The sequence below is a fragment of the Cloeon dipterum genome, chromosome 3 (genome assembly GCF_949628265.1).
Source record: "Cloeon dipterum chromosome 3, ieCloDipt1.1, whole genome shotgun sequence".
Lineage (NCBI taxonomy): Eukaryota > Metazoa > Arthropoda > Insecta > Ephemeroptera > Baetidae > Cloeon > Cloeon dipterum.
The window spans coordinates 15,822,431-15,850,159 of record NC_088788.1 but is presented as its reverse complement, the minus strand read 5'-3'; the positions used below and the strand labels follow the sequence as shown (position 1 = coordinate 15,850,159).

At 40.3% G+C, this 27,729-nt stretch overlaps 7 protein-coding genes across 8 annotated transcripts; 4 read left to right on the top strand and 3 right to left on the bottom strand.

The window, feature by feature from the left end:
* The first annotated feature begins 57 nt into the window (after nt 1-57).
* Ack (activated Cdc42 kinase) lies at nt 58-6,802 on the top strand. Of its 2 annotated transcripts, none has more exons than XM_065485009.1 (10): nt 58-494; nt 546-779; nt 1,557-1,866; nt 2,497-2,950; nt 3,513-3,907; nt 4,138-4,434; nt 4,750-5,072; nt 5,381-5,650; nt 6,028-6,170; nt 6,320-6,802. In XM_065485009.1, the coding sequence occupies exons 1-10, from the start codon at nt 399-401 to the stop codon at nt 6,423-6,425; spliced, it is 2,628 nt and encodes an 875-aa protein (XP_065341081.1). In that variant the 5' UTR covers nt 58-398; the 3' UTR covers nt 6,426-6,802. The 2 variants fall into 2 exon arrangements, with proteins under 2 accessions (XP_065341081.1, XP_065341080.1); XM_065485008.1 differs by having other exon boundaries at nt 59-494; nt 6,019-6,170.
* A 248-nt stretch (nt 6,803-7,050) lies between these two features.
* Nucleotides 7,051-8,558, bottom strand: LOC135940218 (uncharacterized). The gene is made up of 8 exons (XM_065485020.1): nt 8,387-8,558; nt 8,268-8,325; nt 8,069-8,205; nt 7,973-8,012; nt 7,843-7,916; nt 7,469-7,583; nt 7,244-7,394; nt 7,051-7,186 (listed from the first exon to the last, which is right to left on the bottom strand). The coding sequence occupies exons 1-8, from the start codon at nt 8,480-8,482 to the stop codon at nt 7,066-7,068; spliced, it is 792 nt and encodes a 263-aa protein (XP_065341092.1). The 5' UTR covers nt 8,483-8,558; the 3' UTR covers nt 7,051-7,065.
* Nucleotides 8,559-9,140: 582 nt separating this feature from the next.
* Nucleotides 9,141-15,957, top strand: LOC135940216 (zinc finger protein 234-like). Its single transcript, XM_065485018.1, has 8 exons — nt 9,141-9,365; nt 14,005-14,127; nt 14,179-14,250; nt 14,649-14,883; nt 14,941-15,059; nt 15,278-15,436; nt 15,494-15,628; nt 15,702-15,957. Exons 1-8 carry the CDS (start codon nt 9,297-9,299, stop codon nt 15,936-15,938), a joined length of 1,149 nt encoding a protein of 382 aa, XP_065341090.1. The 5' UTR covers nt 9,141-9,296; the 3' UTR covers nt 15,939-15,957.
* Nucleotides 9,362-13,242, top strand: LOC135940213 (complex I assembly factor ACAD9, mitochondrial-like). The gene is made up of 4 exons (XM_065485015.1): nt 9,362-9,937; nt 10,945-11,373; nt 11,657-11,978; nt 12,489-13,242. The coding sequence occupies exons 1-4, from the start codon at nt 9,452-9,454 to the stop codon at nt 13,151-13,153; spliced, it is 1,902 nt and encodes a 633-aa protein (XP_065341087.1). The 5' UTR covers nt 9,362-9,451; the 3' UTR covers nt 13,154-13,242.
* Nucleotides 15,958-16,069: 112 nt separating the features above from the next.
* On the bottom strand, nt 16,070-17,430 carry LOC135940221 (uncharacterized). The gene is made up of 3 exons (XM_065485024.1): nt 17,280-17,430; nt 17,124-17,226; nt 16,070-16,577 (listed from the first exon to the last, which is right to left on the bottom strand). Exons 1-3 carry the CDS (start codon nt 17,388-17,390, stop codon nt 16,318-16,320), a joined length of 474 nt encoding a protein of 157 aa, XP_065341096.1. The 5' UTR covers nt 17,391-17,430; the 3' UTR covers nt 16,070-16,317.
* Nucleotides 17,431-17,464: 34 nt separating this feature from the next.
* LOC135940219 (RWD domain-containing protein 1) lies at nt 17,465-18,747 on the bottom strand. Its single transcript, XM_065485022.1, has 6 exons — nt 18,618-18,747; nt 18,364-18,457; nt 18,118-18,308; nt 17,920-18,063; nt 17,679-17,865; nt 17,465-17,620 (listed from the first exon to the last, which is right to left on the bottom strand). The coding sequence occupies exons 2-6, from the start codon at nt 18,434-18,436 to the stop codon at nt 17,535-17,537; spliced, it is 681 nt and encodes a 226-aa protein (XP_065341094.1). The 5' UTR covers nt 18,437-18,457; nt 18,618-18,747; the 3' UTR covers nt 17,465-17,534.
* Nucleotides 18,748-18,797: 50 nt separating this feature from the next.
* sqh (Myosin regulatory light chain sqh) lies at nt 18,798-21,018 on the top strand. Its single transcript, XM_065485023.1, has 4 exons — nt 18,798-18,925; nt 19,313-19,513; nt 20,356-20,585; nt 20,640-21,018. The coding sequence occupies exons 2-4, from the start codon at nt 19,324-19,326 to the stop codon at nt 20,742-20,744; spliced, it is 525 nt and encodes a 174-aa protein (XP_065341095.1). The 5' UTR covers nt 18,798-18,925; nt 19,313-19,323; the 3' UTR covers nt 20,745-21,018.
* Nucleotides 21,019-27,729: the final 6,711 nt, after the last annotated feature.

Sequence of the window (27,729 nt, the reverse complement as noted above, 5' to 3'; positions counted from 1 at the left end):
TGGCGGGGGGAAGAAGGTACAAAGTCTCTTCGCACGAATCACAATCAAACCAGATAATTCCGTTCGCGTTCGCAGCACTAAAACCGCTGCGAGTGCGAATGAATGGGTGAATGAACATGGCGACGTTTGAAATGTTGTTGTTCGTCACCCCGTCGCAGACTGTGCCCTGTTTGCAGTGACACGCCGACTTTTTGGCCTTATTGAGGGCCAAAGCACGCCCGTCGCCGACTCGCACCGAGGACGGCTGCTTTTCAGGACTGTCGTCGGCCGCTGTGTCCGATGCGAGGCCGCGGACTGGTGCGATTGACATTTCGCAGAAGCAATAGAATCACAACACTTCTCGTGTCTCGTCGTTGACCGTTGACCACTTAACGCAATTGAACCCAATCAGCGAGACAATGGCCGGCGAGGAAGAAGGCACCCACTGGCTAATGACTGTTCTGCGGGACGTCCAGCTTGAGCAGTTTTATGCCAGAATCAAAGACGACCTTCAGGTGGGTGCTCAGTTGGTTCGTCAGTTTTTATTCTCAAAATTAAATTTGCAGATTACCCGCATCGATCACTTTGATTACGTGCAAGTGGAGGACCTGGAGAAGGTCGGCATGAGCAAACCCAGCGTCAGGCGCCTCCTGGAGCAGGTCAAGAAGAAAAAGAGCCAAATTAGGAAGAAGAACATACTGAATCGCTTGATCCCGACTAACGGAAAAGCCAACGGAACTCTCAAGAAATCCAATTCGGAGCATGTACCTGTCAGCACGACCTGCCTCATCCAAGAGAAGGTGCGAGACAATTATGATAATAATTATTTTACAGAAATAATTACAGAAAATTAAGTCTAGGGATGGTGAACGTTGTTTTTTAACTTTGAACATAATAACGGAATTTCTTTTGTTAAATCAAAGAAACAAGACAAGTTAGGCATTGGATAGTATTGATATTAGTAGTATAAATAATATCTGAGTAGTATAAATAATATCACTAAAAAATATGTGTTATAAATATTTAATTAATTTGAAAAACCCTCCATAAGGGCTGTTAGACTTTCTAGCTGTAATTTTCTCACAGTTTGAGTTGTTGTAAATTTTAGGATTGCGTTTGTATATCATTCTCATAGCTTTTAAGTTATTTTGCTGTTAGTCTTTATGTCACTTACTTAGGCTTTTTATTCACCGTTTTAAGAAGCTAAAGAAGCTTAGATTTTACTATAACGATTTTGTTGAAATCAATTTCTTGGTCTTTTAATATATATTCATGGAGCCCTCAAACTTTTATAGTTGTATAATTTTCAGGATTTTTTTAACTTCAAAATCATAAATTCGGATTTTTTATGATTAGAAAAAATACGGAACTGCATACCCTGATTTGGTTTGAAATCTGTTTTATTGCAAACTTGCGCTGCTAAGACTCAAAATAGAAACCAACAAAATACAAATCCAATTTGAAAGATAGAATAAATTCTATTTCATGTTTAGAAAAACATGTTGTCCTTTTTTTAAAAACGTGACATTTAGCTAGCATCCAATTTTTTCTAACACTTAATCATCTTTTTTATCCAGGATGTGGCTCTGGGCGCAAAGCTGGGTGACGGCTCATTTGGCGTGGTGTGTCAGGGCGAGTGGAGCACGCCAGATGAGCGGCTGGTTCACGTGGCCGTTAAGGTGCTGAAGGCAGACGCTCTGAGCCAGCCAGGCGCACTGGACGACTTCATCAAGGAGGTGCAGTCAATGCACCAGCTGGACCACCCCAATATCATCCGCCTCTTCGGCATTGTACTGTCCAACCCGCAGATGATGGTCACGGAGCTGGCACCGCTCGGCTGCCTGCTTGACTACCTTCGAAAGCAGTGCCAACACACGCCCATCACAAGTAATTAAATCGCTTTAATTAAATTCGCCAATTAATTTTTCAGTCATTCAGCTGAGTTATGAGGATGAGCACTTTTATTCAGATAATAGTGATTTTCAAGTTATTCTAATCGTTTGCTTTAATTTGTAATTACGTTTTGTTTGTTTCAATGTCTATGAATGTTTAATCGTTTTATTGATTTTATTGATTTAAATTGCCAACTTAAATAATCAATGATAAATACGTGTTTTTAATTTAATGTGGTTGGATTTATATTTTTTATTTACCTTGAGATAATTTTTTTAATTTCGTAATGAAATTGTGGTATCAATGGGGTTTCCCAGCAAAAGGATAACGTGACGGATACATAATAGAATTTCCTCACGTAAGAAGTAAAACACAAATTGCTTAAGGACATTTACTTTGTATAAGAGACGCTATCAAGTGCAAGGAATTCCTGCATGATGAAAGCTCAATGAAAAAATTCCACTTTAGTGTTTGTCACTGAATAATTTTAAAATTACGGAATTGCAAGGGGCATGGAAACTGGAAACAGCAATAATAAAGCTTTTCACCTGTTTGATGGCATAACAGAAAACACCTAGAGTTTTTTTGTGGTTCGATGCAATTTGAAACTAGAAACTGTTGCAGGCTTGCATGACTACACGCTGCAGATCGCGACCGGAATGGCGTACCTGGAGTCGAAGCGGTTCATCCACCGCGACCTGGCTTGTCGTAATATCCTGCTGGCGTCACCTACACGCGTTAAAATCGGTGATTTTGGATTGATGCGAGCGCTGCCGCAGCAGGAGGACTGCTACATCATGACAGAACGCAAGAAGGTGCCATTTCCCTGGTGCGCCCCTGAGAGCTTGCGCAGCCGCCACTTCAGCCACGCGTCCGACATGTGGATGTTCGGCGTCACCGTCTGGGAGATGTTCACTTTTGGCGAGGACCCCTGGATGGGCCTCAACGGCACGCAGATCCTGCGCAAGATCGAGAAGGACGGTGAACGCCTAGCACAGCCCGACGCCTGCTCTGATGACCTCTACGCCAAGATGCTGCAGTGCTGGGCCAAACTGCCCGCCGACAGGCCTACCTTCAAGTCAGTTTCAATTTTTATCAAACTAATATTCTTATTTTAATTTTAAAATTAATTTGGTAAAATCGGTAAATAAGGTTATTATAAATATACACGACTTGAACTAAATTAGAAAGAACATCTTTTGACAAAGGTCTTAAGAAAATTATTGGAGCAGTTTCCCCAGTAGACATTAGACTTTATTCAGACCTGAAAATTTCAGAACAAAACTCCAAGAATTGCGTATTTTACAAGAGCTATAAGGTCGTAAATCTCCTGAAAGGTCATTTTATTTGGATTACAGTTACTTTATTTTTTTTCTTTTTTTGTAGGGATAAATATAAAATTAGTGTGCTAACTGTTCTATGGGCTATGATCAACAACTTTCCCATGATTAACTTTTTTCTAGTTAAAAGTTCAACATTTTGAATTAATATGTTTGCCGTGAAAGCTGGAAAACGCGAAATAGTGATGGTGAAATGATATTCGATTAAATTCACCCAGATATCAGTCAAATTTGATAGCAGCTTCAATTTTTAATTTTTCCTGCGTGATAAGCAAATCTCAAAGTCACTTCAACCCTCAGGGAGATGTACGAGTACTCGCTGCGGACGTGTCCAGACGTGATGAAGGCGGCGGTTGCGTTTGAGGAGGAAGGGAAGCTGTCTCTTTCGCCTGGGGACTCGATCGTGATTATTGACGGCCGGCCCGAGTGCCACTGGTGGAAGGGCCAGAACCTGCGCACCTTCGACATCGGCCACTTCCCCAGGTCGCTGGCGAATCCCCTGCGCAAGAAAAACGTGGAGGACATCAGCAGGCCGCTGAAGAACTCGTTCATCCACACGGGACACGGCTCGGCGTTTGGACAGTGCTGGGGTAGTCCTGCGCAAATCGACGACGTGTATCTGAGCAACCCCATGGAGCCGCCTGACCTGCTCGCCCCTGGCGCTGTTGATGAAAAAGCGGTCGCCAGGAAGAAAAGTAAGAATTAAATTTGATTTTGTGTAAATGCAAAGTGACGAAAATTTCAACCAATGGATTTGATTATTTAAACTCAATACGAAAACTTTTAAGCTCATATAATATTATTCAATACTCTATTTGTTAGACTCTGAAATTGAATTTCATTTAGTGAAGGGAAATATTTCAGCTTAGTGAAAGCACTGTCTCTTTCACCCCTATTATTATATTTTTTATTTATTCATCTGCAGAACTCTCTCCTGGCAGCAGTTTCAAAGCTCAAAAAGCACAAAAGCAGCAGTACGGCTACCACAAGTTCCAAAATGAGAGTTTTAACGATGCCACGTCATCTGCGGATGCCGTCAGAAGTCCTACCAAAGCGCAGCAAACACCAAACAAGGGTCCAAACCAAAGATCTGACGCTGTGCTCATCGACCTGTCCGAGGACCTGAGGCCTCCTCCGCCGGTGCCGCAAGTCCACTCTTCCGTCCCGCTCAACTCCCTCCCTGATATTATGGATCTGCCCTTAGATGTACCAAATAATGGTGGTAAGATTCCGTTCTGATAGAAGATTGCGTTTTTAAAACGTTTACTCCAAAGTATTCAATTTACGGGTTTCACCGAACAATTTTGGAAAACTTTGAAACCTCAGTGTACCTCCCCGTTGAAAGGGTGGAGGGTAAGCACCCCCACAAACCTTTCAGCTTGTCAGAGGAGGTCGAGACTAGTCTAACGGTGTTTGGTTTTTGTAATTCTGATGGTTTTTGAACCCAAGATTTGAAGGAGATAAAATAGGCGAAACACAAAAAAAAATTCGTGCTTTCCAATGCAATATTTTTCTAATTATTTAATTATTATTTAAGAATTTTTTGAAGATGATGTGGACGCTGGAGGCCGTTCATATGCAAATTTGGAGCCGGTTAATGGGGCGTCGAGTATAGCCTTATCTGAAGGGCAGCGGTCCTCATCCCCAGATCCGTTTGACACGTCGCACGTTCGCTCTGAGCGCTATTACTCGTCCGTGTCTTCAGAGCCACGCTCAGCCGACGCCATTTACTCAAACGAGTGGCAGCACTTCAGCTCGCCATCCTCTCCAGACACGGACCTGGCAGCCGACTTCCAGAACCTTACCTTCCCCAAAACCAGCCAGTTCCTCGCCACGCTGCAGAAGGACCTTGGCAAGCAGGTCGGTGATGAATTTATTTTTTTTTCTCTGCTCTCAAGATACTAATTTTTTATAAATAACTTCCGTGATTTAATTTGTAAAAATTCTCCCCCCACCAATTAAAAGAAAATAATATTAAACGGTGTTAAAATTGTATTTAAAATGAATTACTGTGTTCAAGAAAAAATTAACTATTTTGCATCAGGAAACAGGAACATGTTTTCGAGTTGAAAATAAGCATTAAGAATACTAGGAAAAATTCTAATGTCTAAAATTCATAGCCTTATTTATGTTGTTTGATTTTCTTAATTTGTGTGATTTTCGAACAGGAGGCGTTGGCCAACTTGGACCTCCGAGGGCAGACGGCAAACAACAGCAGTATTCCAAAGCTGCGGCCACCACAGAGCGCGGCGAGGGTGGCAGGCCACGTGATGAACTCGTGGGAGAAATCGGTGAACAAGACCGCCGGTGGTGACCAAGCGTCTGGCTTCGCGGCCGACGACGAAGACTGGGCCAACACGGCCAGCGTCCGGCCCATCAGACACTCCTTCTCTTCAGAATTCAACGCACCGCCACTCAAGCCAGATGCAGAGCACCAGGTTGGTTAATTGAAAATTTCCAATTTTAAAAGTAATTTTCTTCAATTAGTATTCACTGGAAATTGAAAAGAAATGTGATTTTTATTTTCAGAATTTTATTTTGCAGACTACAACTTACATATATTTTCCTGATTATTTGACAAGTTTAGTCCAGAACAATCACTTTTGAAAAAAATAATATTCCTTGTAAAATTTAAACTACATAATCCATTTTTTATTTATAAGTTTATTGGTATGGAAAATTTCAAGGTCAGGGGGTTAGTGGAAAATAAAATCTAATTCTGTCAATTTTAGGAATATTCTTTTTCTTCAAAATATCTGATTTTGAAACCTATCCTTAGTAAATTAAAATAGATTTGAATCTTCAGTGTGTGCAGGTTAGCGGGTCTGCGAGCAAAGTGGCCCTGGTGCTTCAGCAGGTTGGCGGTGGCGCTGAAGACGAAGGGGTAGCCGCCCTGCGTGTAGCCAACGGTGATATCATGGCTGCTGTCAAGCATATCAAATTGGAACGCTTAACAAGGTAATTTCTCTATAATTTATGGTCAATTTTTTTGAATATTGCTAAATAAAAATCATTCCATTAATTCCGTTGCGGGGTAAATTAGAGTTTTAGTTTCACTTTAAATAACCACTTTTTTTAAAATAATTTTTGATTCTTTACTGCTTCAGATTGGGACTGGCTCCCAAAATTCATTGTGAGGAAGCCCTTCGTAGGACAGCCTGGAACATGGAGGCCGCGGCTTCTTCGCTGCTCGAAGGCAATTGGAGTAAATAGTCATCGTTGCATTTTTGCGCCATCTTAGTGTTCTCTGTATCAGAAACGTCCCTTAAATCCCTTTGACTGTAACTCATCAGAACCAATGCAGTTGACGATGCATTTTTATAACAATGTAATATAATACTATCAGTATATCGTCTTAGCATAGAGTCTCTCTATCTTTAAATCTGATTAGCAGTTTGCTGCCTTTCGAAAACAGGGCCTAGCATTCCAAGTTGAACCAAATATTGTGTATTCAATGTGCAGGTAAAGCTTACCCACTCTCTCTGTATGTGTTCTCTGGAGCGAAATGATCATTATTTTCAAACGAGATATGCCCCCATTTTTCTGCAAAATATATTAAATATATATATTTAAACTCTAAGTGAGTTAAACTAAGACTGTTTCATTTTAAACAGATTTGGCAAACCCTCCAGTTGGTATTATATTATCTTCAATCAAATGAATCAGGAAAAAAGGAGCAATTTTTCTCATCTATGGTTTTTTCTCTGAAATTATTTAATAATTTCATTTGTTTTTTAATCCGACTATTACTATATACTTCATGAAATTTCTTAAAACTTGGACTCTTGGCGTGGATTAAAATGTGCCCTCTAGTAAATATAAACGACATTCAAAACAATAGATTTGAACAAATTTATTTTTTTGTGGCACTGGTGTCACAAGTGCTTTTATAGCATTCATCCATGACCTCGCAAACAACCCTGCTTTCTGTGCTGCAGTCGGCGTCCTTCCACACCATCTTCCCTCCAGCCAGCCTGCGAATCAGAAGATTTATAAAATCTCATGGATACGTGCATAAAAATAAATCTTACGAAATCTGAATACATTTTCCACCCCCGGAAAGTTTCCCGCCGGCCCAGTTTGTGTAAACTACTCTGTCGCCTGTTTCCATCCACGTAAAGTCGTCGCCGAAAAAATTTGCTCCTGAGGTCCAAAAGCTGTCCTTCTGCATGTTAAGGGCAGCTAAAAAATTAATTAAATAATTATCATGATTATTTTACCCTGAGATATACATAAGGAAATGACTTGAGGGATACCTTTGTTTTCCATGAGGAATTTCGCGAAAGCGTTGTTCTCCTTTTCGTCCGAAATGCTGGCCATTTGAAGGCCGAGATTGTTGCGACACGCTTTCAATGCTGCATGCCAGGAAAGCTGAGATCAAAATCATAATTTTAAATTCGGATCAGGTGAAAAATATCTATTTAACCTAGAGGGAAATTTTTAAATTAAATTTTTTTGAATAAACAAATTTATGTTAATGGTAAAATTATGGCTAGATCAATTTTTTTATTCTCTGCAATAAACTTTAAATTTATTTCAATAGTGGCCATACAGTCTTTGGGTAAAAATTTTCATTTCATCCAATGATTAATAATTTTTCTATTTTAACATTTCGAAAAAAATATTTTACCTTAGATGTAGTTGTCATATTTGGAAAGAAAAACATTGCGCCTGAAATGTAGGATAAGTTGCCAGTCAACGCAGCTGAAATTCGTAATTAAAAAATTAAATGATAATGATTTTGTTCCAACAGAACTTACGATTCATTCTGCACAGGTTTACGTCAATTGCCCTATCATTCTGAGAAAATCTAAATTTATAATTTCACTCCAAGGCTGAATTTTAAATTTCATCACATCTTTGTCGCAGTTCGCAGTCGGCCTAGGATCTGGTCCGAAAAAGTAGTTTTCATCAACGAATATTTTCCGGTCTTGAGGAACACACGTTTTCATGCAGTTGTACTCCGATCCTTTTGTTATCGACTCCAGGTAAGCTAGAACGATTTACACTTAGTTCAAATTGTGCCATTAGTTTGAAAGTAAATATATTTATCACATTGTTTTGAGCCGTAACTGTTACTCTGGCCATTTCCACTCCTGAATGAGACTGCAATCTGCATTATTTGAGATTAGTTTGTCATGTTAAAGTGGTTCTTTTGAAAATTGATTTCATACAATCAGAAAAATTGTGAGTGAGAAGCGCATTTCGAGACCACGGAATTTTAGTTTTGCTCGTCTGATTTCATGCTCACGCGGCTCGTCTGTTTCCATACGGGTCGGAAATGAAAGCTAGCACTGTCAGCATTTCCGCACATCGTCATTCGTGACGTCCAAAATTTGATTCGTTGAAGCTCTAGAGTATGTTTTTATATTTTTGCTAATCATCAATTGGTTTGGACGATATTATTTTTAATTCAATTTACCCTTGAATTTTACTTTGAAATTGGTCAAAACGAATTAATTATTGGAGAATAAGGACTTGGAACTTACAACAGGTTCAATAAACGTTTAGTTGTAAGTTAAAAGATGGTTAAAAACGTGTGACTCAAAAGGATTTAATATGGAAAATGGGGACATTCTTACTCGTTCGGTGTCTAAGAGTAAATCAATCGCACAGAGAAATATTTCCATCAGCGTTTTAATATCTGAACTGGAAATTCCCAGCAACCCGCCTGGAGTCCCTGGACTACACAAAATGAATAGAAGAGTCAAATTTATTTACAACTTCTACTTAACATAAATGCTTTAACTATGTAATTCTAATAATGGACAATTTTCTTTCTTTATCCCTTTTTTACTTTCTTTATCCCACAGAGAATAATTATCTGGCCTCAATAAGCCGTCAATGCACGTGGTATTGGCGCTGTAAATTTTCAAAAAATAAATAAGTTCCCCTTGCCCGCATTGGCGCTGCAGTACATCAACATACAAAGTAATTTTGAAATCAGCTGTGGCAACCTTTTCGATCGACGAGAACACTGTTTTTGAACAATTTATTTTGCAATTTCCTCCATAGTCTCCGTACCGAAATAATTATTGCGAGATTAATCGTCTAGTGCGGCGAATGGCGCAAAGGGCCATTTAAATGTCCGGCAAAGCGAAGGTCACGTTGTTGGAAGGCTTCACGAAAATTTTCCGCCACTTCTTGCAAGAGGTGAGATTAGATTAAATCCGAGTCGCGGGCAGAGTTCGTTCAAACCACGGTCGTTCGTTTAAATTATTCGGAGAAAAGTGAGGAAAATGCTGTGCGGAGTACGAGGTGTGTTGCGCGCTAGGCAGGTGGCGGGCGTGCTGTGCCGGACGGCGGCGTCCGAGGTGGGACGGCCGCTCACGGCGGACACGATGCTAACCGACAAGTACGAGAAGAAACGCACGCAGGCCAAGCCGTTCGCCAAGGAGCTGTTCCTCGGCAGGGTCGACTGCGACCTGTTCGCCTACCCCGAAGTGCTCGACCCTGAGCGGCTGCAGACCCTGAACGAGATGGTGGCGCCGATCGAGAAGTTCTTCAACGAGCGGCTCGACTCGCGTGCCATCGACCGGGAGGCTAAGATCCCTCCAGAGGTGCTGAATGCCCTCAAGGAGATGGGCCTCTTCGGCCAGCAGATCCCCGAGGAGTTCGGCGGGCTGGGTCTCAACGCCACCGAGTTCGCCCGCATCGCTGAGGTGACCGCCCTGGACGGCTCGGTGGCCGTCACCCTCGCCGCCCACCAGTCCATCGGCCTCAAGGTAGCGTGTGGCCTGATTTCTTCAATTTCTTGTAGGGACAACTTTGAGAACTTGTTGCGTGAAGCAGGGCTGTGAAATAGCGTGATTTTCCAGGAAAGGAACCATATCCGACTCTCAGAAAATCAATTGGCACGGTCAAAAATGAAGTTCCAGTCCAGAGCTAATTTAAAGACCCACTAAAGCCATTTTTTTTCATATTCCAATCGATTCCTGAGGGTCGAAATAGGTGGGATATATAATTATTTCTTTCGAAAAATGTTAAGTGACGTGCAAGCAGACGCACAAAGCAAAACGCAAGTCGCTCTGGCGCGCGCAACACGTGAACCTTTTGGCCGCTACTGCGCAAGCGTCACCCCTCTGACCATGCTTCGTGATTGGCATTGGCAGCTGAAAGAGCTGTGACATCAGAGGGGTGACGCTTGCGCAGTAGCGGCCAAAAGGTTCATGCGTTGCGCACGCCAGAGCGACTTGCGTTTTGCTTTGTGCGTCTGCTTGCACATCACTTAACATTTTTCGAAAGAAATAATTATATATATCCCACCTATTTCGACCTTCAGGAATTGATTGGAACATACGAAAATGTGGTTTCAGAGGATCTTTATGAAACGTTGAGCCATTATTTATAGAGCCTAATTTGTATTATTATATTAAACTTAAACATGAAAATCGTCTGTAATCGGCAGATTTTTTCCACCAGAAATCTTAGGTGACAATAAATTATCTCCGAATAATATTCCTTTGACATTTCACAGTCCTGTTCATGGGGGCAAATAATAATAAAGCCCAAAAAATGAGCATGCATTCAGTATTGCGGAATGAAGCAGCATTGTCACCCAAGTTCTCAAGGTTGTCGCAAGATAATCTTCCTCCAACCCGCTGCTTTAATATTGGCTCTGATATTCAGAAAAGTGTCAATTTGGTTTGAGAAGAAATCAAACTGGTGAATTATATAAATATCAGGCCAATAAATTTAAAAATGTACAAATCGATACTGACGATGCGTGAAGGGGCTGCTGATCTGCGGCACGGAGGAGCAAAAGCGCAAGTACCTGCCGCGGCTAGCCACCGGCGAGTGGGTGGCCGCGTTCTGCTTGACGGAGCCGAGCAGCGGCTCCGACGCCGCCTCCATCCAGACGCGGGCCACGCTGGACAAGGACGGCAAGACGTGGCGTCTGAACGGCGGCAAAATCTGGATCAGCAACGGCGGCATCGCCGACTTCTTCACCGTCTTCGCCAAGACGGAGCAGTTCGACGAGATGGGTCAAAAGGTGGACAAGGTGACGGCGTTCGTGGTCGAGCGAGGCTTTGGTGGAATCACCTCCGGAAAGCCCGAGGACAAACTCGGCATTCGCGGCTCCAACACCACCGAGGTGCACTTTGACAACACGCCCATCCCCATGGAAAATGTCCTCGGCGAGGTTGGCGGGGGATTCAAGGTAAGATAAGTTTTTCTTAAGAGCTCAATGGATCTTCCAAAATTTTCTTATTTTTTAAATAATAAAAAAAACGAAAATAATTTCCGCAATGTTTAAAAAAATAAGGCTACCTAGCCAAAAAGTTGCCGACTAATTATAAATGTCAGAAATTGAACTTTCCAAACCTCTGTCAATCGCTGAATTGCTCAAAATGAGATCTTAAAGAAATTTGAATCGGGTATATTGACATATAATAAAAATTTAATTTAATTAATTTTTCCAACCTCGCTAATTCTGTATTTAGGTGGCGATGAATATTTTGAACAGCGGCCGATTCAGCATGGGCAGCTCTTCAGCGGGCGTGCTGAAGAAGCTGATTAAGCTGGTGACAACGCACGCGACCGAGCGCAAGCAGTTCGGCAAGCAGCTGAAGGAATTCGGCTTGATCAAAGAGAAGGTGGCCAAGCTGAGTTTGGACGTGTACGCCATGGAGAGCATGGCTTACATGACCGCCGGCATCCTCGACCTCTACGACAACCCCGACTGCGCCATGGAGGCCGCCATGGTCAAGGTCTACAGCTCCGAAGCCGCCTGGACGGGAGTCAGTGAATGCCTGCAAATTCTAGGTCAGTTGGTTTACAAGGAAAATTTCCAGAAGCAGATTTTTAGAATTGTTAAAGGTTATGAATTTTAGATGATTGAATATATTTTCTGGACCTCCAATCGTTAGGGGAATTCAAATGAGCACATGTCTAATTAAATATTTAAACCATACACTTTAAATTGTCTTAAACTAAAAATACACCGTCTAAAAATAGTCTAAATTGGAGGTTTCTAAAATTAGACATTTTTGAGCGGTTTCAAAGAATGCTTAATTTTTTATTAAAATTTGATACTTTTTTGCATTGTTTTTTTTTTAATTTTTCGACAGTCCTCGGTTTTTTTTAAAATGGTATAACTTTGCTAAAAATGGTCTGATTTAGAGCTAGGTCCTCAGAAGCAGTAGTTGTTGAGCTTTTGAACACCCCATATTACGCAATTTGTTCTTAAACCCTGCTTTAATAATTTTAAATAAAACACAAAAACTTTATAAACCTTTTTAATAAAAAGTCTTTGTCTGTTTGAAAAATTCGCAGGTGGTCTGGGCTACATGAAAGACTACCCTTATGAGCGCTACCTGCGGGACTCGCGAATCATGATGATCTTCGAGGGCACCAACGAGATCCTGCGCATCTTTATCTCTGTACTCGGGCTGCAGCACGCGGGCGCCGAGCTGCAAGAGACGGTGCGAAAGGCGCGCAACCCTCTACTCTACCCCGGCTACACGTACCGGCTGCTGCGGACGCAATTCCGCCACAAAATGGACTCGCCCAAGATGAACCTGCGTCTCAAGGGCTTCACGCACCCGTCTTTGGAGGCGGCCACCAACAACGTTGAGTACTGCGTGTTGCGTCTGCAGTACGCGACCATGATGGTGCTGCAGCGGTACGGCAAGGACGTGATCGACGCACAGCTCGAGTTGCGACGCATCGCCGACATTGCCATCAATGTGTACGCGGCGTTCGCGTCCGTGTCGCGCGCCTCACGCTCCTATTGCATCGGCTTGCACAATGCAGAGTACGAATTGGTGCTTGCACATACAGTCACCTTGAAAACGCTTGCGCTGGTAAGGCAGTACGTTGGGGAACTCGAGGCCGGGCCCCTCAACGGACTTGACCAGGCACACATGGACATTGGGAAGAAGGTCTTTGAAAAGGGAGGTTATTACGCCGCCCACCCGCTCAGCAAGAACTTTGTATGATTCCTTTTTTAAATGTATGCTGGTTATTTTTTGTTACTGCATCGCAAGAAAGGCTGAATAAAGGATAGTAAGTTATTCAGTTATCAAAATACATGCCTTTTTATTACTAATCAAGAAACTCTTGGTAGTTTTTGGTGAAGTGAATTCGTGTATGGTGGAAGGTTTTTCAATATGATGATTTTAGCAACTTTTGGACTTTTTTTGAAATTTCTTTTTAAACTAAAAGTAGTTCACCTCCAAAAAAAAATAAGAATTGAATTTATAAAATCCAATGACCACAATGAAGCTAAAATATTAGAAAACTTTGTCACAGACCGTATCAGGAGTGTCAAAGCAATGTGAGGTATTTGAGCAGTTCGGAGATCTAATACTGGCTACCCAATGTCAGAGATGGCACAAAGTGGTTAGTTTAGTAACCCGAAATGCTCAAATCGCTCAACGGGCTGGGAGGCGCACCGGCGCCGACTCGCTAACTTGCTGGTTTGCACCTTTCCAGCATGCGTGATTTGGCTTAGCGGGACGAATGTTTAGAGTTTCAATGCAGTCCTCGGTGCGGAGGCAAGTGGCCCTTCAGAGGGCTGGGTCCCTGTGCGGCCTGGTGCGCCCATGTTATCCGTTCGCGGTGTTATTGGGACCCGGGTTTCAGCATTCGTGCTAGTGCAGTGCGCGCCCTTCCCACTCCCAGTCCTTGGACAGAGATAAAAAGCAAAAAACAAAAAAATCATCGATCGATTCGTTTTGTAAAGTATTCTACAGAGAAAATATCAATATTGGTTATTGGTAACACTAATCATTAATAGAATATTAATTTGATGACCTATTTGATGAATCAAATTTTTTTAATTTTGCAGCTGCACCAGTCAGAAGTGATTTTGGATTATGCATTTAGCATCAAAACTGAGAGCATCAGCGACACGCAGGACTGCGTTTCAATCCTTGTGACGGCGCTGCAAGATCTGCAGATTGGGATAAATGTAAGGCAATCTTTTTGGCTGAAAAATACAACTTGATAATTCTTTCCGTAGGATATCATTGTGCAGTCACAGCGGCCACCGATCAACTGGTGTAAGGAGGAAATTATCTCACCTCTGAATGAGGTAATCTATTTAAATTACAGATCAATGTGTATTTTTTACTTTTCTAACTCCAAATTCTGTAGTACACAAAGCGATGAAGCTGATATAAAATGAGCCATGATTTCAACCCATTTAAGGTTATATTAGTTTCAAAATTAGGTTTATTATGGGCTGACAGGGCAACTTAATATTATATAAATTTTTTATGTGATCGGTGCAATTGTCTATATTTCTATTCTGAAACTCTATCGATTCATCTTTTTGTTAATGGATATTTCAGTGATATATTCTGCAGTTATTTACTGTAATTCTGCTAATTTTTATATCAAACGTAAATTGATTAAATTGACTCATTAAAAAATTTAAATTATATATTAAATTTTAAAAATATTTTGTTGACACTGCTGTGTATTTTAAAGGTTCCACTTGACGATCCATTCCATGACGCGGAAAATTTTGTGTCGGACGAAACGCAGCAGCTGGACGCAGCCGGGCTACTGGTGCACTGGGACGACAAGCAAGAGGCCACCGAGGAGCCGGTTATAGTGATAAAAAATATAGACAAGGATGCCGCCTCGCTGGAGGTGCTCAATTCCGTTTTCGACGCTGTCAGCGAGAAGAGCTGGACTGAGAGTGAGCCCCAAGAGCCTTTAGGTAAAAAGAATACAATATTTTTAGGCAATTTCTAATTGTATATGATCGCATTTCCAGATGAGGAACAGCAGTTTGAGTGCCTTAACTGTAACGAGACCTTTTCCGACGCTGGAAAGCTCGAGGCGCACAGAGCCAAAAATCACACTCTGCCCACTGCATGTGACCTCTGCGGAAAAGTAAGTCAGTAGTGTTTAGAAATTTTGGCCCAAAAAGAAATCTCTCTCAACATAGTAAAATTTGAAGCCTAAAATATAATCAATTTACGCCTCAACAATTTAGCTCTCGAAGTTTTGTGTGTTATTTAAATAATTTTGGTTAATCAAAATCTTCTTCAGAGCTCTCACTATTAAATTTTACTCTCATATAATTATTTTGGATTTGGAACCTTTTCTAGGCTTTATCTTCGGTGTCAGCGCTTCAAGCACACTGCAAAAAAGAGCACGGCGGTGCCGGCTGTTTCTCATGTCCGACGTGCAAGAAAAGATTCATGCTGCGCCTCAGCTACGACCGACACTTGAAGACCCACAACCCGTCGCTCACCGCTGTTTGTGAGGTAGCAAATTTTTACTTTCCAAAATTTGGATTCATAAATCTAGTGTTCAATTCGTAGATATGCGGTAAGGCGTTCAAAAGGGCCGACTACATGAAGCGTCACTACATGATGCACTCGCAGAAGAAGCCTCACAAGTGCGACAAATGCGAGAAAACCTTCAGTAATCCATCTTCATTAAAAATACATAAAAATGTAAGAAAATGACCAATACAATTCATTAATTGTTTCAAAAAATCTTGACTAAACGAATTATTTTTGTTTGCAGCAAGTGCACGACCAAGTGAAAGAGCATTCTTGTGAAAAGTGTGGAAAGAAGTTCGCCAGAGCTGACAAACTGAAGGACCACATGAAACGGCACGATAACGTCAGGAGTCACTCCTGCGAATTCTGCGGCCGGAAATATGTGGAAAAGAGGGATCTCCGAAAGCATCTGGAGAAGTGTGGCATGAACAAGTCTGTGATGGACAAGGCAAATATTGCAAAGCACGCTGATCCAACTTGAATTAAGAATTAAATTTTTGCATCATGAATTTTTATTAAAACAATTTCATATTTCATGCTACGGAAATTAAAGCATTTATTTTCCAGAGGAGTAAAATATAACAAGTTTAATATTATTATTTAGAACCTAAGGAGGCATATTTCTAAAAAATACAAATAGGTATACTTATTCACTGAAATCTTTCAGTTCCAGAAATAATTTAGTCTAAATTATTCAATTGACATCAAATAGTTTAATAACGCAATTTTTAATGGATAATTATTTCTGGTAACAATTAATGTACTATATTATATTGTAAAATTTCAGGCAACAAGGGTATATTTCATTACATTTATTATTAGCATTAGGGTCACTCTCATTATGTGACTTTTTGTAAAAATTAATTTTCACAAATGAAACTTGACAAGTTGTAGCAGGGCGAGACGTCAAACTTGTCCATCGTGTGCTCGGCGTGGTTGTTGTAGATGAGAATGCAACTTTGTTCATCCTTACCCAGGGCAGTGCACGCGATAGGTTCCTGGCCGCTTGGCTGCACCTCAGGTGTCACCCACCTGATTCTTCCAGACTTTTGCTCGCAAAAAGCCGAAACCCAGTACGGCGGTACCAAGTCATCCCGCATGTCACCAAGGTGGATTTTCACTAAGGATTTATTCAAAATCAGTTTGAAGACCAAAGAATGACAATTGGGGCTGCTGTACGATGTCGTCATAGTAAATTTTAATTTCAAATGAAGGCACTTCCGAATTCCAAATTTAATTCACTTCTTTTTGTGCGGCTAAAAAACAAATAAATTGTAAATCTTAAGACGGATTCATTTTGACTAATTTTTCTGGTCAAGGGACCATCAAACGAGCTCAAATGATACAATTAATTATTGGTCAGTTAACAGAACTTAAGAGCATCTTAAGATCCGTGAACGGTCAATTTTTCCTAAATTTAAAAGTTTCAGCCCAAAAATATATTTTTATTTTTAAATCTGAAACTTTTATTACGTTTACAAACCTAAAGTTCATATTGCAAATATTTTTACAGTAATTTATATATCTTTGGAGAAACTTGAAAGGTAAAATGTCCAATAAAATCATGTCATTCAAGCAAAAAACTATAAATCCTTTTGCTTTTAAGAACTATATTATCCATATTAATTATAATGGCGACAAAAAAGAAATATTAAAAACCATTTACCGTCAAGGTAATTCGTGAGCCACTTGTTGCTGTTTATCGACTCGAGATTGAGCAAGTGCATCCCTTTTTCTGCACAGTAAGTGAAAGCTTTGTACCAAGAGAACTGAAAAATGAAATTCGAGAAGGGAATGAAAATACTGGGACCGCGCTGCTTACTTTCTTGCTGCCAATTATGTAGGTTTTGTTACGGAACGATAACTGCCCATCGTCGACAAAGCCGAGGACGACGTTGGCGAGCAGACACGCGAGCAGCAGCTTTCGAAGCATCACGGACACAGACTAAATTAGATCCAATAATCGAGCAACAGCTCTTGACCTTGTGGGAGCAGAAAAGACTCCAGTCGGTAGTGAGAGGGGACCTTTTTATTGTACAATTGGATAATTACAAATTAACGTGAAAAAGGAGGGGGACTAGCTGTCATCCTCTTCATCCATCTCGTCCAGGTCGAGCTCATCCATGTCCTCAAACAAAGTCTCGTCCACTTTGAAATCATCTCCTGAAATTTTTAAATGTCGGAAATAGCAAAATGATTACAAAAAGATTGAATTTTGCACCTTCTTCAAGGAATTTGAGGTCAGATTCATTGAGGGATTTATCCAGGAGAAAGAGTTCTTTGCCAGTCAACTTCTTTGAGTCTTTGTCTTCCTTGACCTTCTTTTTAAACACGGACATCTCCTCATCAAACGCCTTCTTCCACTTCATAAACGACTCCACCGTCACCCGTGTGCCCTCGAATCGTTTCTATCAAGATAATTATTTAATCAATGAAGTGAATTATATATAATTAAGATTTACTCTTTCCGCTTCTTCTTCGGCTTCGACTTTTAACCGCACCATCTCTTCTTTTTTATCTTTAAGCTCGTCGCCAAGCTGATTCAGCCATTCTTGTGCGGCAGATACCAGAGTAAATACCATAACCATTCCCAAATTTTCTTGAGCCTGGGATTTTAAAAATTAATATTCAGCTAAATAGTGATAAAACACGGCAATTACGGTCTCTTTTAGATGTTCTGCTAATCTGTCAGTCTCCTCAAAATTTTCCGCGTCCTGCACCTCAATCTGCGGCACCTCATCAGGGTATTTTGGGGTGTAGGTAAATTTTAAAGTGCATGACAAACACACTTCGTCGTCGCTGTCGGCTCGCACAGGGATGGCAAATTCGTGGTAAGGCTGCACGGAGATAACTAAAATCCGAAATTTTATTAAACTGAGCTGTGTTGAAATTTTAAAATATCGCACTCTCAAAGTCGCCGCAGTAAATTGAATCCAATGCCTCGATTTCGTTCACTTGCTCCTCGTGATGATCCATCATTGCTTTATTTTAGATCACAGACTAAAATGACAAAGAGCGAAATTCGGGTAAAACAATGCCTTTCGTTAAGTACATAAGTAGTGGTTTGGGAAGTAAATAACTTAAATAAGGTGTTTCTGTTATAAAACTCGAGCATCTGATCCTCAACGAAGGGATTAACAAGTTGCGCAATAGAAATTACCATAAAATGAGTACCAAAGGGCTCCTTCACTTTCTATTATGCTTACTAAATATGGACAAATTTTACGTCTCGCCAGCTCAAGCTCGCGTATCTACGTTCTTCGTAAACATGGCATGCGGTAGAAGCCCCGCCCACCCCCGCTGGATCCCTTGCGAAGGTGGCAGCACTGCGCTGGCAGCGGGGCGGGGCTATGTGACTCATTCTGATCACAAACTGACGTCACTGGGCGCTTTCTGACCGCAACAGACACCACCCGCGAACAAAATCGTTCTTTTCCACCCCGTTAGTCGCTCTGCTGCCCGTTAAATGTGAGTAACACGTTCTTTCGACATCCTTGAGTTCTTTCCCGAGCTTTCCCGCTTCCTCGGAGCTCGAATTTCCGAGTTTAGGTGCAAAACAAACACAGACCAGAACTGCTACCCCGTTCGCCGCTGTTGTTTTTGTGGTCAGACATTCACAACATCCGCTGATTTTTCTTATCGAAAGAGTTGTCATTTTTCATTTTCTTCTGGCTTTCAACGGCAGTTTTTCCAGCTGGAAAAATATTTGCGGCCTTTTGGCCGACCTTGGCATGCCACCTGTCAGCTGCACGAAAGAGCGAGTTGTGCTCGCGCGGTGTCCCAGATTAAAATTTCCATATTTGGTCACGGATTTCTCCGGCGTCATTTGAGCTGTGTTGTATTTTGCATTTGCAGCAGTCGAAACGATGTCGTCCCGCAAAGCTGCCGGCCGCCGCGTGGCCACCAAGAAGAGGGCCCAGCGGGCCACCTCAAATGTCTTCGCTATGTTCGACCAGGCCCAGATTCAGGAGTTCAAGGAGGCTTTCAACATGATTGACCAGAACAGGGACGGCTTCGTCGACAAGGAGGACCTGCACGATATGCTTGCTTCCTTAGGTATGCACAAAAATTGGCTCCAAATTCTGAAATTTTATGAACCAGAAAAAATATTTTTGTAGAACGAAAATTAAAAATCATTATATGGATGGATTTTAAACGACCTTAATTATGTATATTTTGAAAAATATAATCTGGTAATTGTTAAAGCTTGTAAGATGGTCGTGCTGCGGTAAATCATTTTCAGATTTTTTCCATCTGTTGCAATTGAGATCAAGCCATATAAGTAGATGCTTTGTTTGATGTTAAAGCTTTGAAATAGGGACGTTACGCTGAGCAAAATAAATTTAAGTCAAATATAACAGACACATAACCTTCTTTATATCGTAATATGTTATTCTGAACTTCCGAGGAAAAGCGCAGAATTATGTATGTATCCCTTTAGGAAATTATTCTCACAATTTAATTTTTGCTGCAATTTTAGCCCAACATTATTTTTGATTGGTATTCCATTCTTACAGTTTTTTGTTTTGTGGCGATTTTAAGACATTTTTGTCAGTTTTAATTTTTTGGGGGTAAAAAAATAGAAATGGAATAAAAAATTCCTACTCAAACTTTTAAAATAATTCACAAATGGTAAAATTCATGCCTTGTCTGTTTTGGTGGCATGCAAGATTTTTAAAGCAGAGCCAAATTCAAGGAATTGTACGATTTATATAATTTTAATTTGTATTAAAAGAGAAGAAAAATACAAATTTTCTTTGTTACAACTTTGCAGTTTGGAAGAAATATAATAATCAACTTTAAGCGAAGTTGTTGCTCCCTAAGTCAAATTGGGCACCAAAAAACAATGCATTAATATTTAACATAAAAACGTCCCTTAAAATGACCAATTTTTATAGGAAAAAATCCGACATCTGAATACTTGGACGGCATGATGAACGAGGCCCCTGGGCCAATCAACTTCACCATGTTCCTCACCCTGTTCGGCGAGAGACTGCAGGGCACTGACCCTGAGGACGTGATCAAGAACGCTTTCGGCTGCTTCGATGAGGAGAACGGCGGTCACATCAACGAGGAGAGACTCAGGGAACTGCTCACCACCATGGGAGACCGATTCACCGATGATGAGGTTTGTTTTTTCTTCAAAGAAAATCTTATTTAGTTAATAATTGGTTATCTCTAGGTTGACGAGATGTACAGGGAAGCGCCAATCAAGAACGGAATGTTCGACTACATCGAATTTACGCGCATCCTGAAGCACGGCGCCAAAGACAAAGACGAGCAGTGAGACGATTTTCAGAGATTGCCTACCGACTGCCGACGCAGTATTTCCAATCTCTAGTGATCAACATTCTTACTTGCTTTTAAACTTTCAGTTGGGACTAACTCGAATGATTCCATATTAAATTAATAAATAAATATATAAATTTGTACTTATAGCGTTTATCGAAATAACAAACAACCACTCAAATGTATATGAATTCCGAAAGGTGCATTTCTAACCTTAAAACAATATCATTTTTATGTAACGTGTTGAAATTAAAACCGAATTTGGCTAGTAATCGAACCGTGGTTTCACTCACTCTCCTCTGGGAACTCTAAGCTCGACTGAGAAAAGGTTCACACGATTTTGCCAAGTGGCTGCATCTCGCTCAGGTGGCGGTAATTGCGACTGCAACCACAGCTGGCCGTTCAGCCCGTGTCTGGTGAAGCAAGGCAAGGCTAGCTTCAGTTTCACCGCGCGGCTCCTCGGCCGACGACACCGCAATCCACTGACACAGAAAGCCGCTGCTCCACGCCAACCGGAACGACTCTTTGCCACCTGTTCCATCCCGAAATTACTTTCTGCTCCATCAGGTTAGTTGAAGATTCTCCCATTTTTCCTTAACCGCGCATCTGATGAGGACAAAATATTGGCGAGCTGGGAACCAAACTAAATTGCTGATGTCAAAGGTTGATTGGGTTATTTGAAGTGCTTAGAGGGTTTTAACTAAATAATTTCTTTTATAATGATACAAAACTAATTATTTACTAGTTTAATTTAAACATAAAAAGCGGAAAGAGAGTTAAATATTTCATTCAAACAAAAATTTTAGTCGATTTATTAATTTATTTCCTTTTTTAAGTTTGTTTAAACAAATGAGAGTTGAAATTAATGAATTAAAATGTTATGAAACTATCACTTTAATAATTTCTAGATGCATAAGCTCGAATTAACTTTATCTATATTTATCATTTTTTTTATATTTGAAAAATAAATCCAAATATTTAAACAATGAATCAAACACATGACCTGATATTTATTCCAAACATGTAGCCCTTTTTTATTCTGAAACACTTAAACATTAATGCTTCTGAATGAGTTATAAATAAATTATATAAGATATACCATATAAGATAGACAGAATTTATTAACTTTTTTGTGCAAAGATTGTTTCTGAGCTGATTTAGACGTTTTTTTTACTCTTTTATCGATTACAATAGAACTTCAACATAATATCAGTTTTTTTTCGAAATATCGATAAACAATTCTGAGGCAAACTAATTATTTACACACAATAAACAAATGAACATTAATATAATTATGTCACTGTGTAATATTGCACGCAAAGAAAAGTTTTTTTAAAATAAATTGTAGTTGGTCATTTGTCATTTTTATTTTTCTTCCAAATTAAATAAAAATGCTTCACAAAAGAATCGACGCATTCAAATTTCAATTTTATGATCAATTTTTCTATCTGAAAACAAAAAAAAATGAGCAAAGGAAACCATTAATTTTAAACTTTGCATTTTGTCAAAGTTTTCGGTCATAAATATATGAACGAGATTTATCGGAACGTTTCACTTTCGCTTAATTTGTTTCTTGTAAACGACGATAAACGGCGTGCTTCGAGTCCCTGTGGAAATTTATGTCATGTGTTATTGTCAACGAGAGTGAAATTTATACGCGACATTTGATAACTGCATGCATTCACCGCTTTTATCTGCAAATCTGAAAGCTCTTTCGTTTTTTCATCCCAATTCATATCGATTTTTGCGGTCGAAGAAACGGAGCAAGCGAATTTCCATATAAAATTAGATATCCGTCTGTCAGGACAATAAAAAAGCGAGCCCAATTATTCAGCGCAATTTATGGCATGGAGTAGGGGGCAGTTTTTTACTACCCCAAGCCTCTCTCAGTTGTGGCGCCACTACACTTACTTTTCCCTTCTGCTTTTATCTCAATGGGGCGGTTGGCCGGCGAAAGGGCTGCTGCTGGTGCTGGGCCAACAAACGCACAAAGCGAATATTGGATTAGCCGTAAGTGTTTCTCTGCACGTCCACCCACTCGTGATTTTTCTCAGAGAAAGACGAGTTTTTAGTTGAAGAATCTAAAATAGATTAACCATCACTAATTTCAGCAAAAAATAAAATAAAATACATCGCATCGCAAATAATGTTCCCACATGAGAATTCATACCATCTGCTTATTAGTACATATGGTCTTTAATCATCATTGGCTCGGAACTCAACAAATCAAAATTTTTTTGTCTAATCTGCATGTGTTGAATCAATAATTATTGTGACATTAGAGCCGCAGCTTAAATAGCAGAGTTCGAAAGTGGGAAAATATTTTATTCACGGTAAACTCTGAGGATTTTTTAGACATAACAGGAATTTCGATACTATAATATTTTTAATAGTTTCGTCCTTCATTTAGAAACAAATTTAATTACACGAGAGAGAAATTCAAGTTAGGTTTGACGAATAAAATAAACTAGGAAGATGAAAGGGAATTAAAAGGCTGTCTCGTCCGTGGTTGTTTATCACCGTGTCGGTTTTGCTGCGGGGGCGAATCGGGGGTGGTTGGCGGCGGCGGCGGCGGTGGTCGCGCCGGACACGACTCGGATCGATATTCGAGAGCGGCTGGTGAACGTCGGCACACAGTCGCCGGCTCCGCCGCCGTCGCAGCCGCCGGTTCGGGCAAAAATTCTTACGTACGTGCGCTTGTTATTTGCTGGTGCTGACGCTAATGGCCGCGCCTCGATGAAATACGCAAGACTTGGCACGCAGAAAAAAGCAGCACGAGGTTTTCGAGAGGACAAAGCAGCAGCAAATGCTGGAGCGTTTTCTCGGCGATTTATCACGCGCGGAACAACTTTCTTCATTTTACCAAGACCAGTTCCTATTTCAATCTGGAAGTCTGCTCAAGGGTGGATAGGCTTCAATTCCAAAATTCAAACCAATAATTTAACTTCTGTTGAAAATTGAACTTCTTTTCTTTATAAATTATTTTGTGGTATTTTTCAAGACTGCATAGTTATCTAAAAAATTTGATGAAGCATTAAAATTAATTGCAATTACTTTGTGCATAGTTACTGGCAGGTAAGATTTTGTAATATTTTACGATGGAAATAATAAAAAAAACCTCTAGCTGGCCAGACACGAGATTTTTGGCACGTCAGGGCGTTTTCTTATACCCCCCCCCTGATGGTTTCCTAAGGGTTGAATTGCATACATTCTGAAAGCTCTTGACTTGGCTGTCCCAGCGATGCGCAGATCTTGCAGATGGAACCGATACAGTGCCCGTCAGGCCTCGTTAAAGTGGCTACACATGGGAATTTAATCATATCGATCGCTTGAGGGCTACCCTTTACCCTGACGTCGCAGAGCTCGAATTCTTATCTGTTCTGCATATAAAATTGAAATTTTAGCTTTATCTATTTATTTTTGTTTAAGGTGAAAGTTTCCTATAGTCATCATCGGTTTGATTTAGTTATCTCTCAACTTATCAAATGTGTAGTTCTCTTTTATGGTTGTCATTTTCCTAGGAAAAATTCGATCAGCACAAGAGTTTGCCATTATTTTGAACTCGAATTGGGGAGAAAACAAAGTAAATAAGGGCTTTTCATTCCGCTCTGTTGGGAGTCAAAAGAAAGACTCGCAATCAAAGATTTGCAAACGAGCCAGAGCAAACACGATTGTTTGTCAAAGAGATGAAAGGGCGACGTGCGAAGGGAACGTGCAGCAAGTTTTTGCTTCGAGCGCAATGCGTTTTTGTCGTCGGTAAGAAGCCACTGCATGCTAGCTTTGAACGAGAGGGACAAACACCAGGAATCTCATTTCCAAGTGCATTTTCTCATCCTCGCCTTGGAAGAGCCTCCCTAAACGATCCTTTGACGGCGCGCGACTCTCGTTTCATTTTTTAATGCTTCCTTTGAAAACCTTTCCAAGGAAGCCTCGCCGCGGAACCATTTCTCCTGGTATGAGGATGGAAATTTAATAAATATAAGCTAACGCACATTACATAAATAAGCCGGCTGCATCAATGCCGTGAGTAAAAAAGGAGAAAAGGGCAAAAGGATCGGTTTCCCCGCTTCCTGCTGTTCTGACAATCGGCTCTGGACGCAGGGAAGGGAAAGATCTCTCTTTGTGGTTGAATCGACTCTCAAGTCATCACAAAATATAAAAACAAGTTAAAAAAACTAATACTCAAGCGCAGGAGAGGTTTAACGTCATTTTAATTTTAAACCAGTTTTACATGAAATTATCACTTCCCTGTAATTCTTATCAAAATAAATTTTAATTTTGATGGAAAATGGAAAGCATTCAATTGTATGAGTGCGAGTATTTATAGATTTAATTAAAATAAATACAGACCATCTTGAATGATTGCATTCAATGAAAATTTCCCTTTCATTGAGGATCTCACAATTAAAAAATAGATTTTGGGTATATCCTTGGAGCAATCTTCTTTCTTGGGAAAATGTGTTCTATTTCAAGCTACATGAGCCTTTCAATCCAATTTAATTTAATTCCACTTGTATCATACGGAAGCCGTTAGAGTGCAGCTTGGGACTCAAATAGGAAATGTTTATCACTTTCGTAGGGATGACTATATTCGTCCTTGGGAGGGATGTATTAATTTCACTGCCACTTGGACGCATATTCCCGAAAAAGAGCTCGAATTTTTCACCGCACTCGCAATGGTGTCCATGCGGCGGCCACGAGACACGCTCATTTCTCTCAGCGGAACAAGAAGGCAGGCGGCGATCCATCACCGCGGAGCTGTGTAAGTTTATGTTTATCTCACGCATGCCTTGCTATTCTCCAGCGTATCCGCTTGCCCCCCGTTATGAGGCGAAAAAATTCAATTCTATGTCGAGCTATAAAACTCATTTTCAGCGCCGCCTGCGTTTTACTGCGGCAATTCAAACTAATATTTAACAGTTCGTTATTACACAAATTTAACAAGTAAACTAATTCTTTGCGTAAGCCTTGTCTAAGTTTACAATTTTATTAGCTATTTTTACCATAAAACCTTGAATTATTTTGTGAACAAGATAAATATTATGAACACAACCTCGAGTGGTCGCCTATTTCAAAAATTAAAAGATAAATATTGTTTATTCATCCCTAGTAAAAAAGTAGCTTTCGTTTAACCCCCTATTTCTAGCAGTTTTAGAATTTAAAATTTTCTTTGGGCAAAAAGAGGTATAAGTAAAAATTTAAAAATGCCGGGTTTTGCTTCTTACTTTATTTTAGATGTTTTTCATCACGAGAAACTCAATTAATTACTCATTTTCATCATAATATCTAGCTCCATATTTGTTTCTAAAATGCATAATGTATTGGTGAGTTTTCCAGCCGCGTATTGAACACTTTCGCGAAGTATGACGACGTCTCTGAGGAATTCAAACTGCCAGTGCAGATAAGACGCAGTTTATGCGAATTCTCGCTCCACTTTTCGCTCTCCGCTATTATTTGCCGGGGCAATTTGCATGAGTTGTGTGTGTTGGCGTTGGCCATTAGATGGGCAGCGCGATAAAACCATGCATGCATAAACGCGCGAGGATGCGGAGAGAGAAGAATTTTAGATCAACTTTAATGCAGTCCGCGCGCCGCTGCACTTGACGCCGAGATGGAGATAAAAAGTTAGCTCCACTTTAATCCACTCAAGCCCAGCATAGTCGTTCCTTGCACGCTCCAATCTCGTGCCGTGTGTGTCCTTCAAGTTCCGCACATTTCTCGTAGCTTTCCGCACCGTAACTGATAATTGCCAGAAAATAAACAGTAAAGAGATAAAGAAAATGAGGATTGCTTAAAGTACACGAAACATTGGAAAAAAGCAAATACATTAAACCCTGAGAATACACTTCATGGATTTACTTGTTACAATTTGTCCAATTTGTAAAAAATTATGATTTTTTTTATTGTTCATGATTAGAGCCAAATAGAAATTTCAGTTAAAGAACCATGAGCAAAAGCAAAAACTGAAAATCAGAAACTCCAAGAAACAAAAAAGGCTTAAATTTTGAATGAAAATAAAAAAATCTAATCTTTCCGTTTAGAAAAGTACGGTATTTATTAATTCTGAATAATATTGCCAGTCTTCACTTCGAATTTCTTAACGTTGAATTTTTTTCTGGGACAAAAATTTACTCATACATTTCCTTCCTTTTACATTTTTCCTAAATTTTTATAAAGTGCTGGATGATCATCTTTGGCAACGTTTGTAGAATACTCTAAAGAGTTTAATTTTAAAATTATTTTGTAAGTTTTGGAACATTTACGTAATTTAGTTCATTCTGACGAGAAAATTCAACTGCAATTGTATGCAAAAAGCGGAGCAAAAATACCAAAAATTAATGCAGTGTTGTGAACTGCCCCAAGTTAACGTTTCGCACGCCTTTCAAGCGCAAACAAAGCAAAAATGCACAACTCGTGGGCCACTTCGCACCCGAAAACTGCAAATTCGAGCTGGCCTGTTTCCGCGATTCTGAATTGTAGCCGGCCGGCGCAATAATAATTTCCTCACGGACTTACTACGAAGATAAATCTCTTTTTGCGTGAGTGGAATCAATCGATGACGTTGGAATTCTCCTAGTGCGCCAACTCGGGCCGTTCGTGTTGGTCGCCGTCGCCGCGCGAAAGTGAAAAGAACAAAGGACTTTCTCTCTCCGCGCCTCAAACGACCCGCGGATAGTGCACCTGCGTGACTGCACACAAAACGCAGCCGCAGAAATAATTGGGTTTTCAAGAATGAAGTCGACCGAGTGGATTATTCTTTCTTTTGTTCCCGACGTTCTCACGGCTGAGTGTGAACTTTTATTTGTAGAGCGTCGCATTAATTTTTTCATTTGCAATAAACCGGAGGTTCATTGATCATGTATGCGAGTCACCTTCAAATTATCAGCTAATTTTCACCAATGAAATAATTTTAATGAAGGAATTACAAGAGAGTAACAATTAATTATTTTTCTTAAAGGAATTTTTAATTTAATTTTACTAAA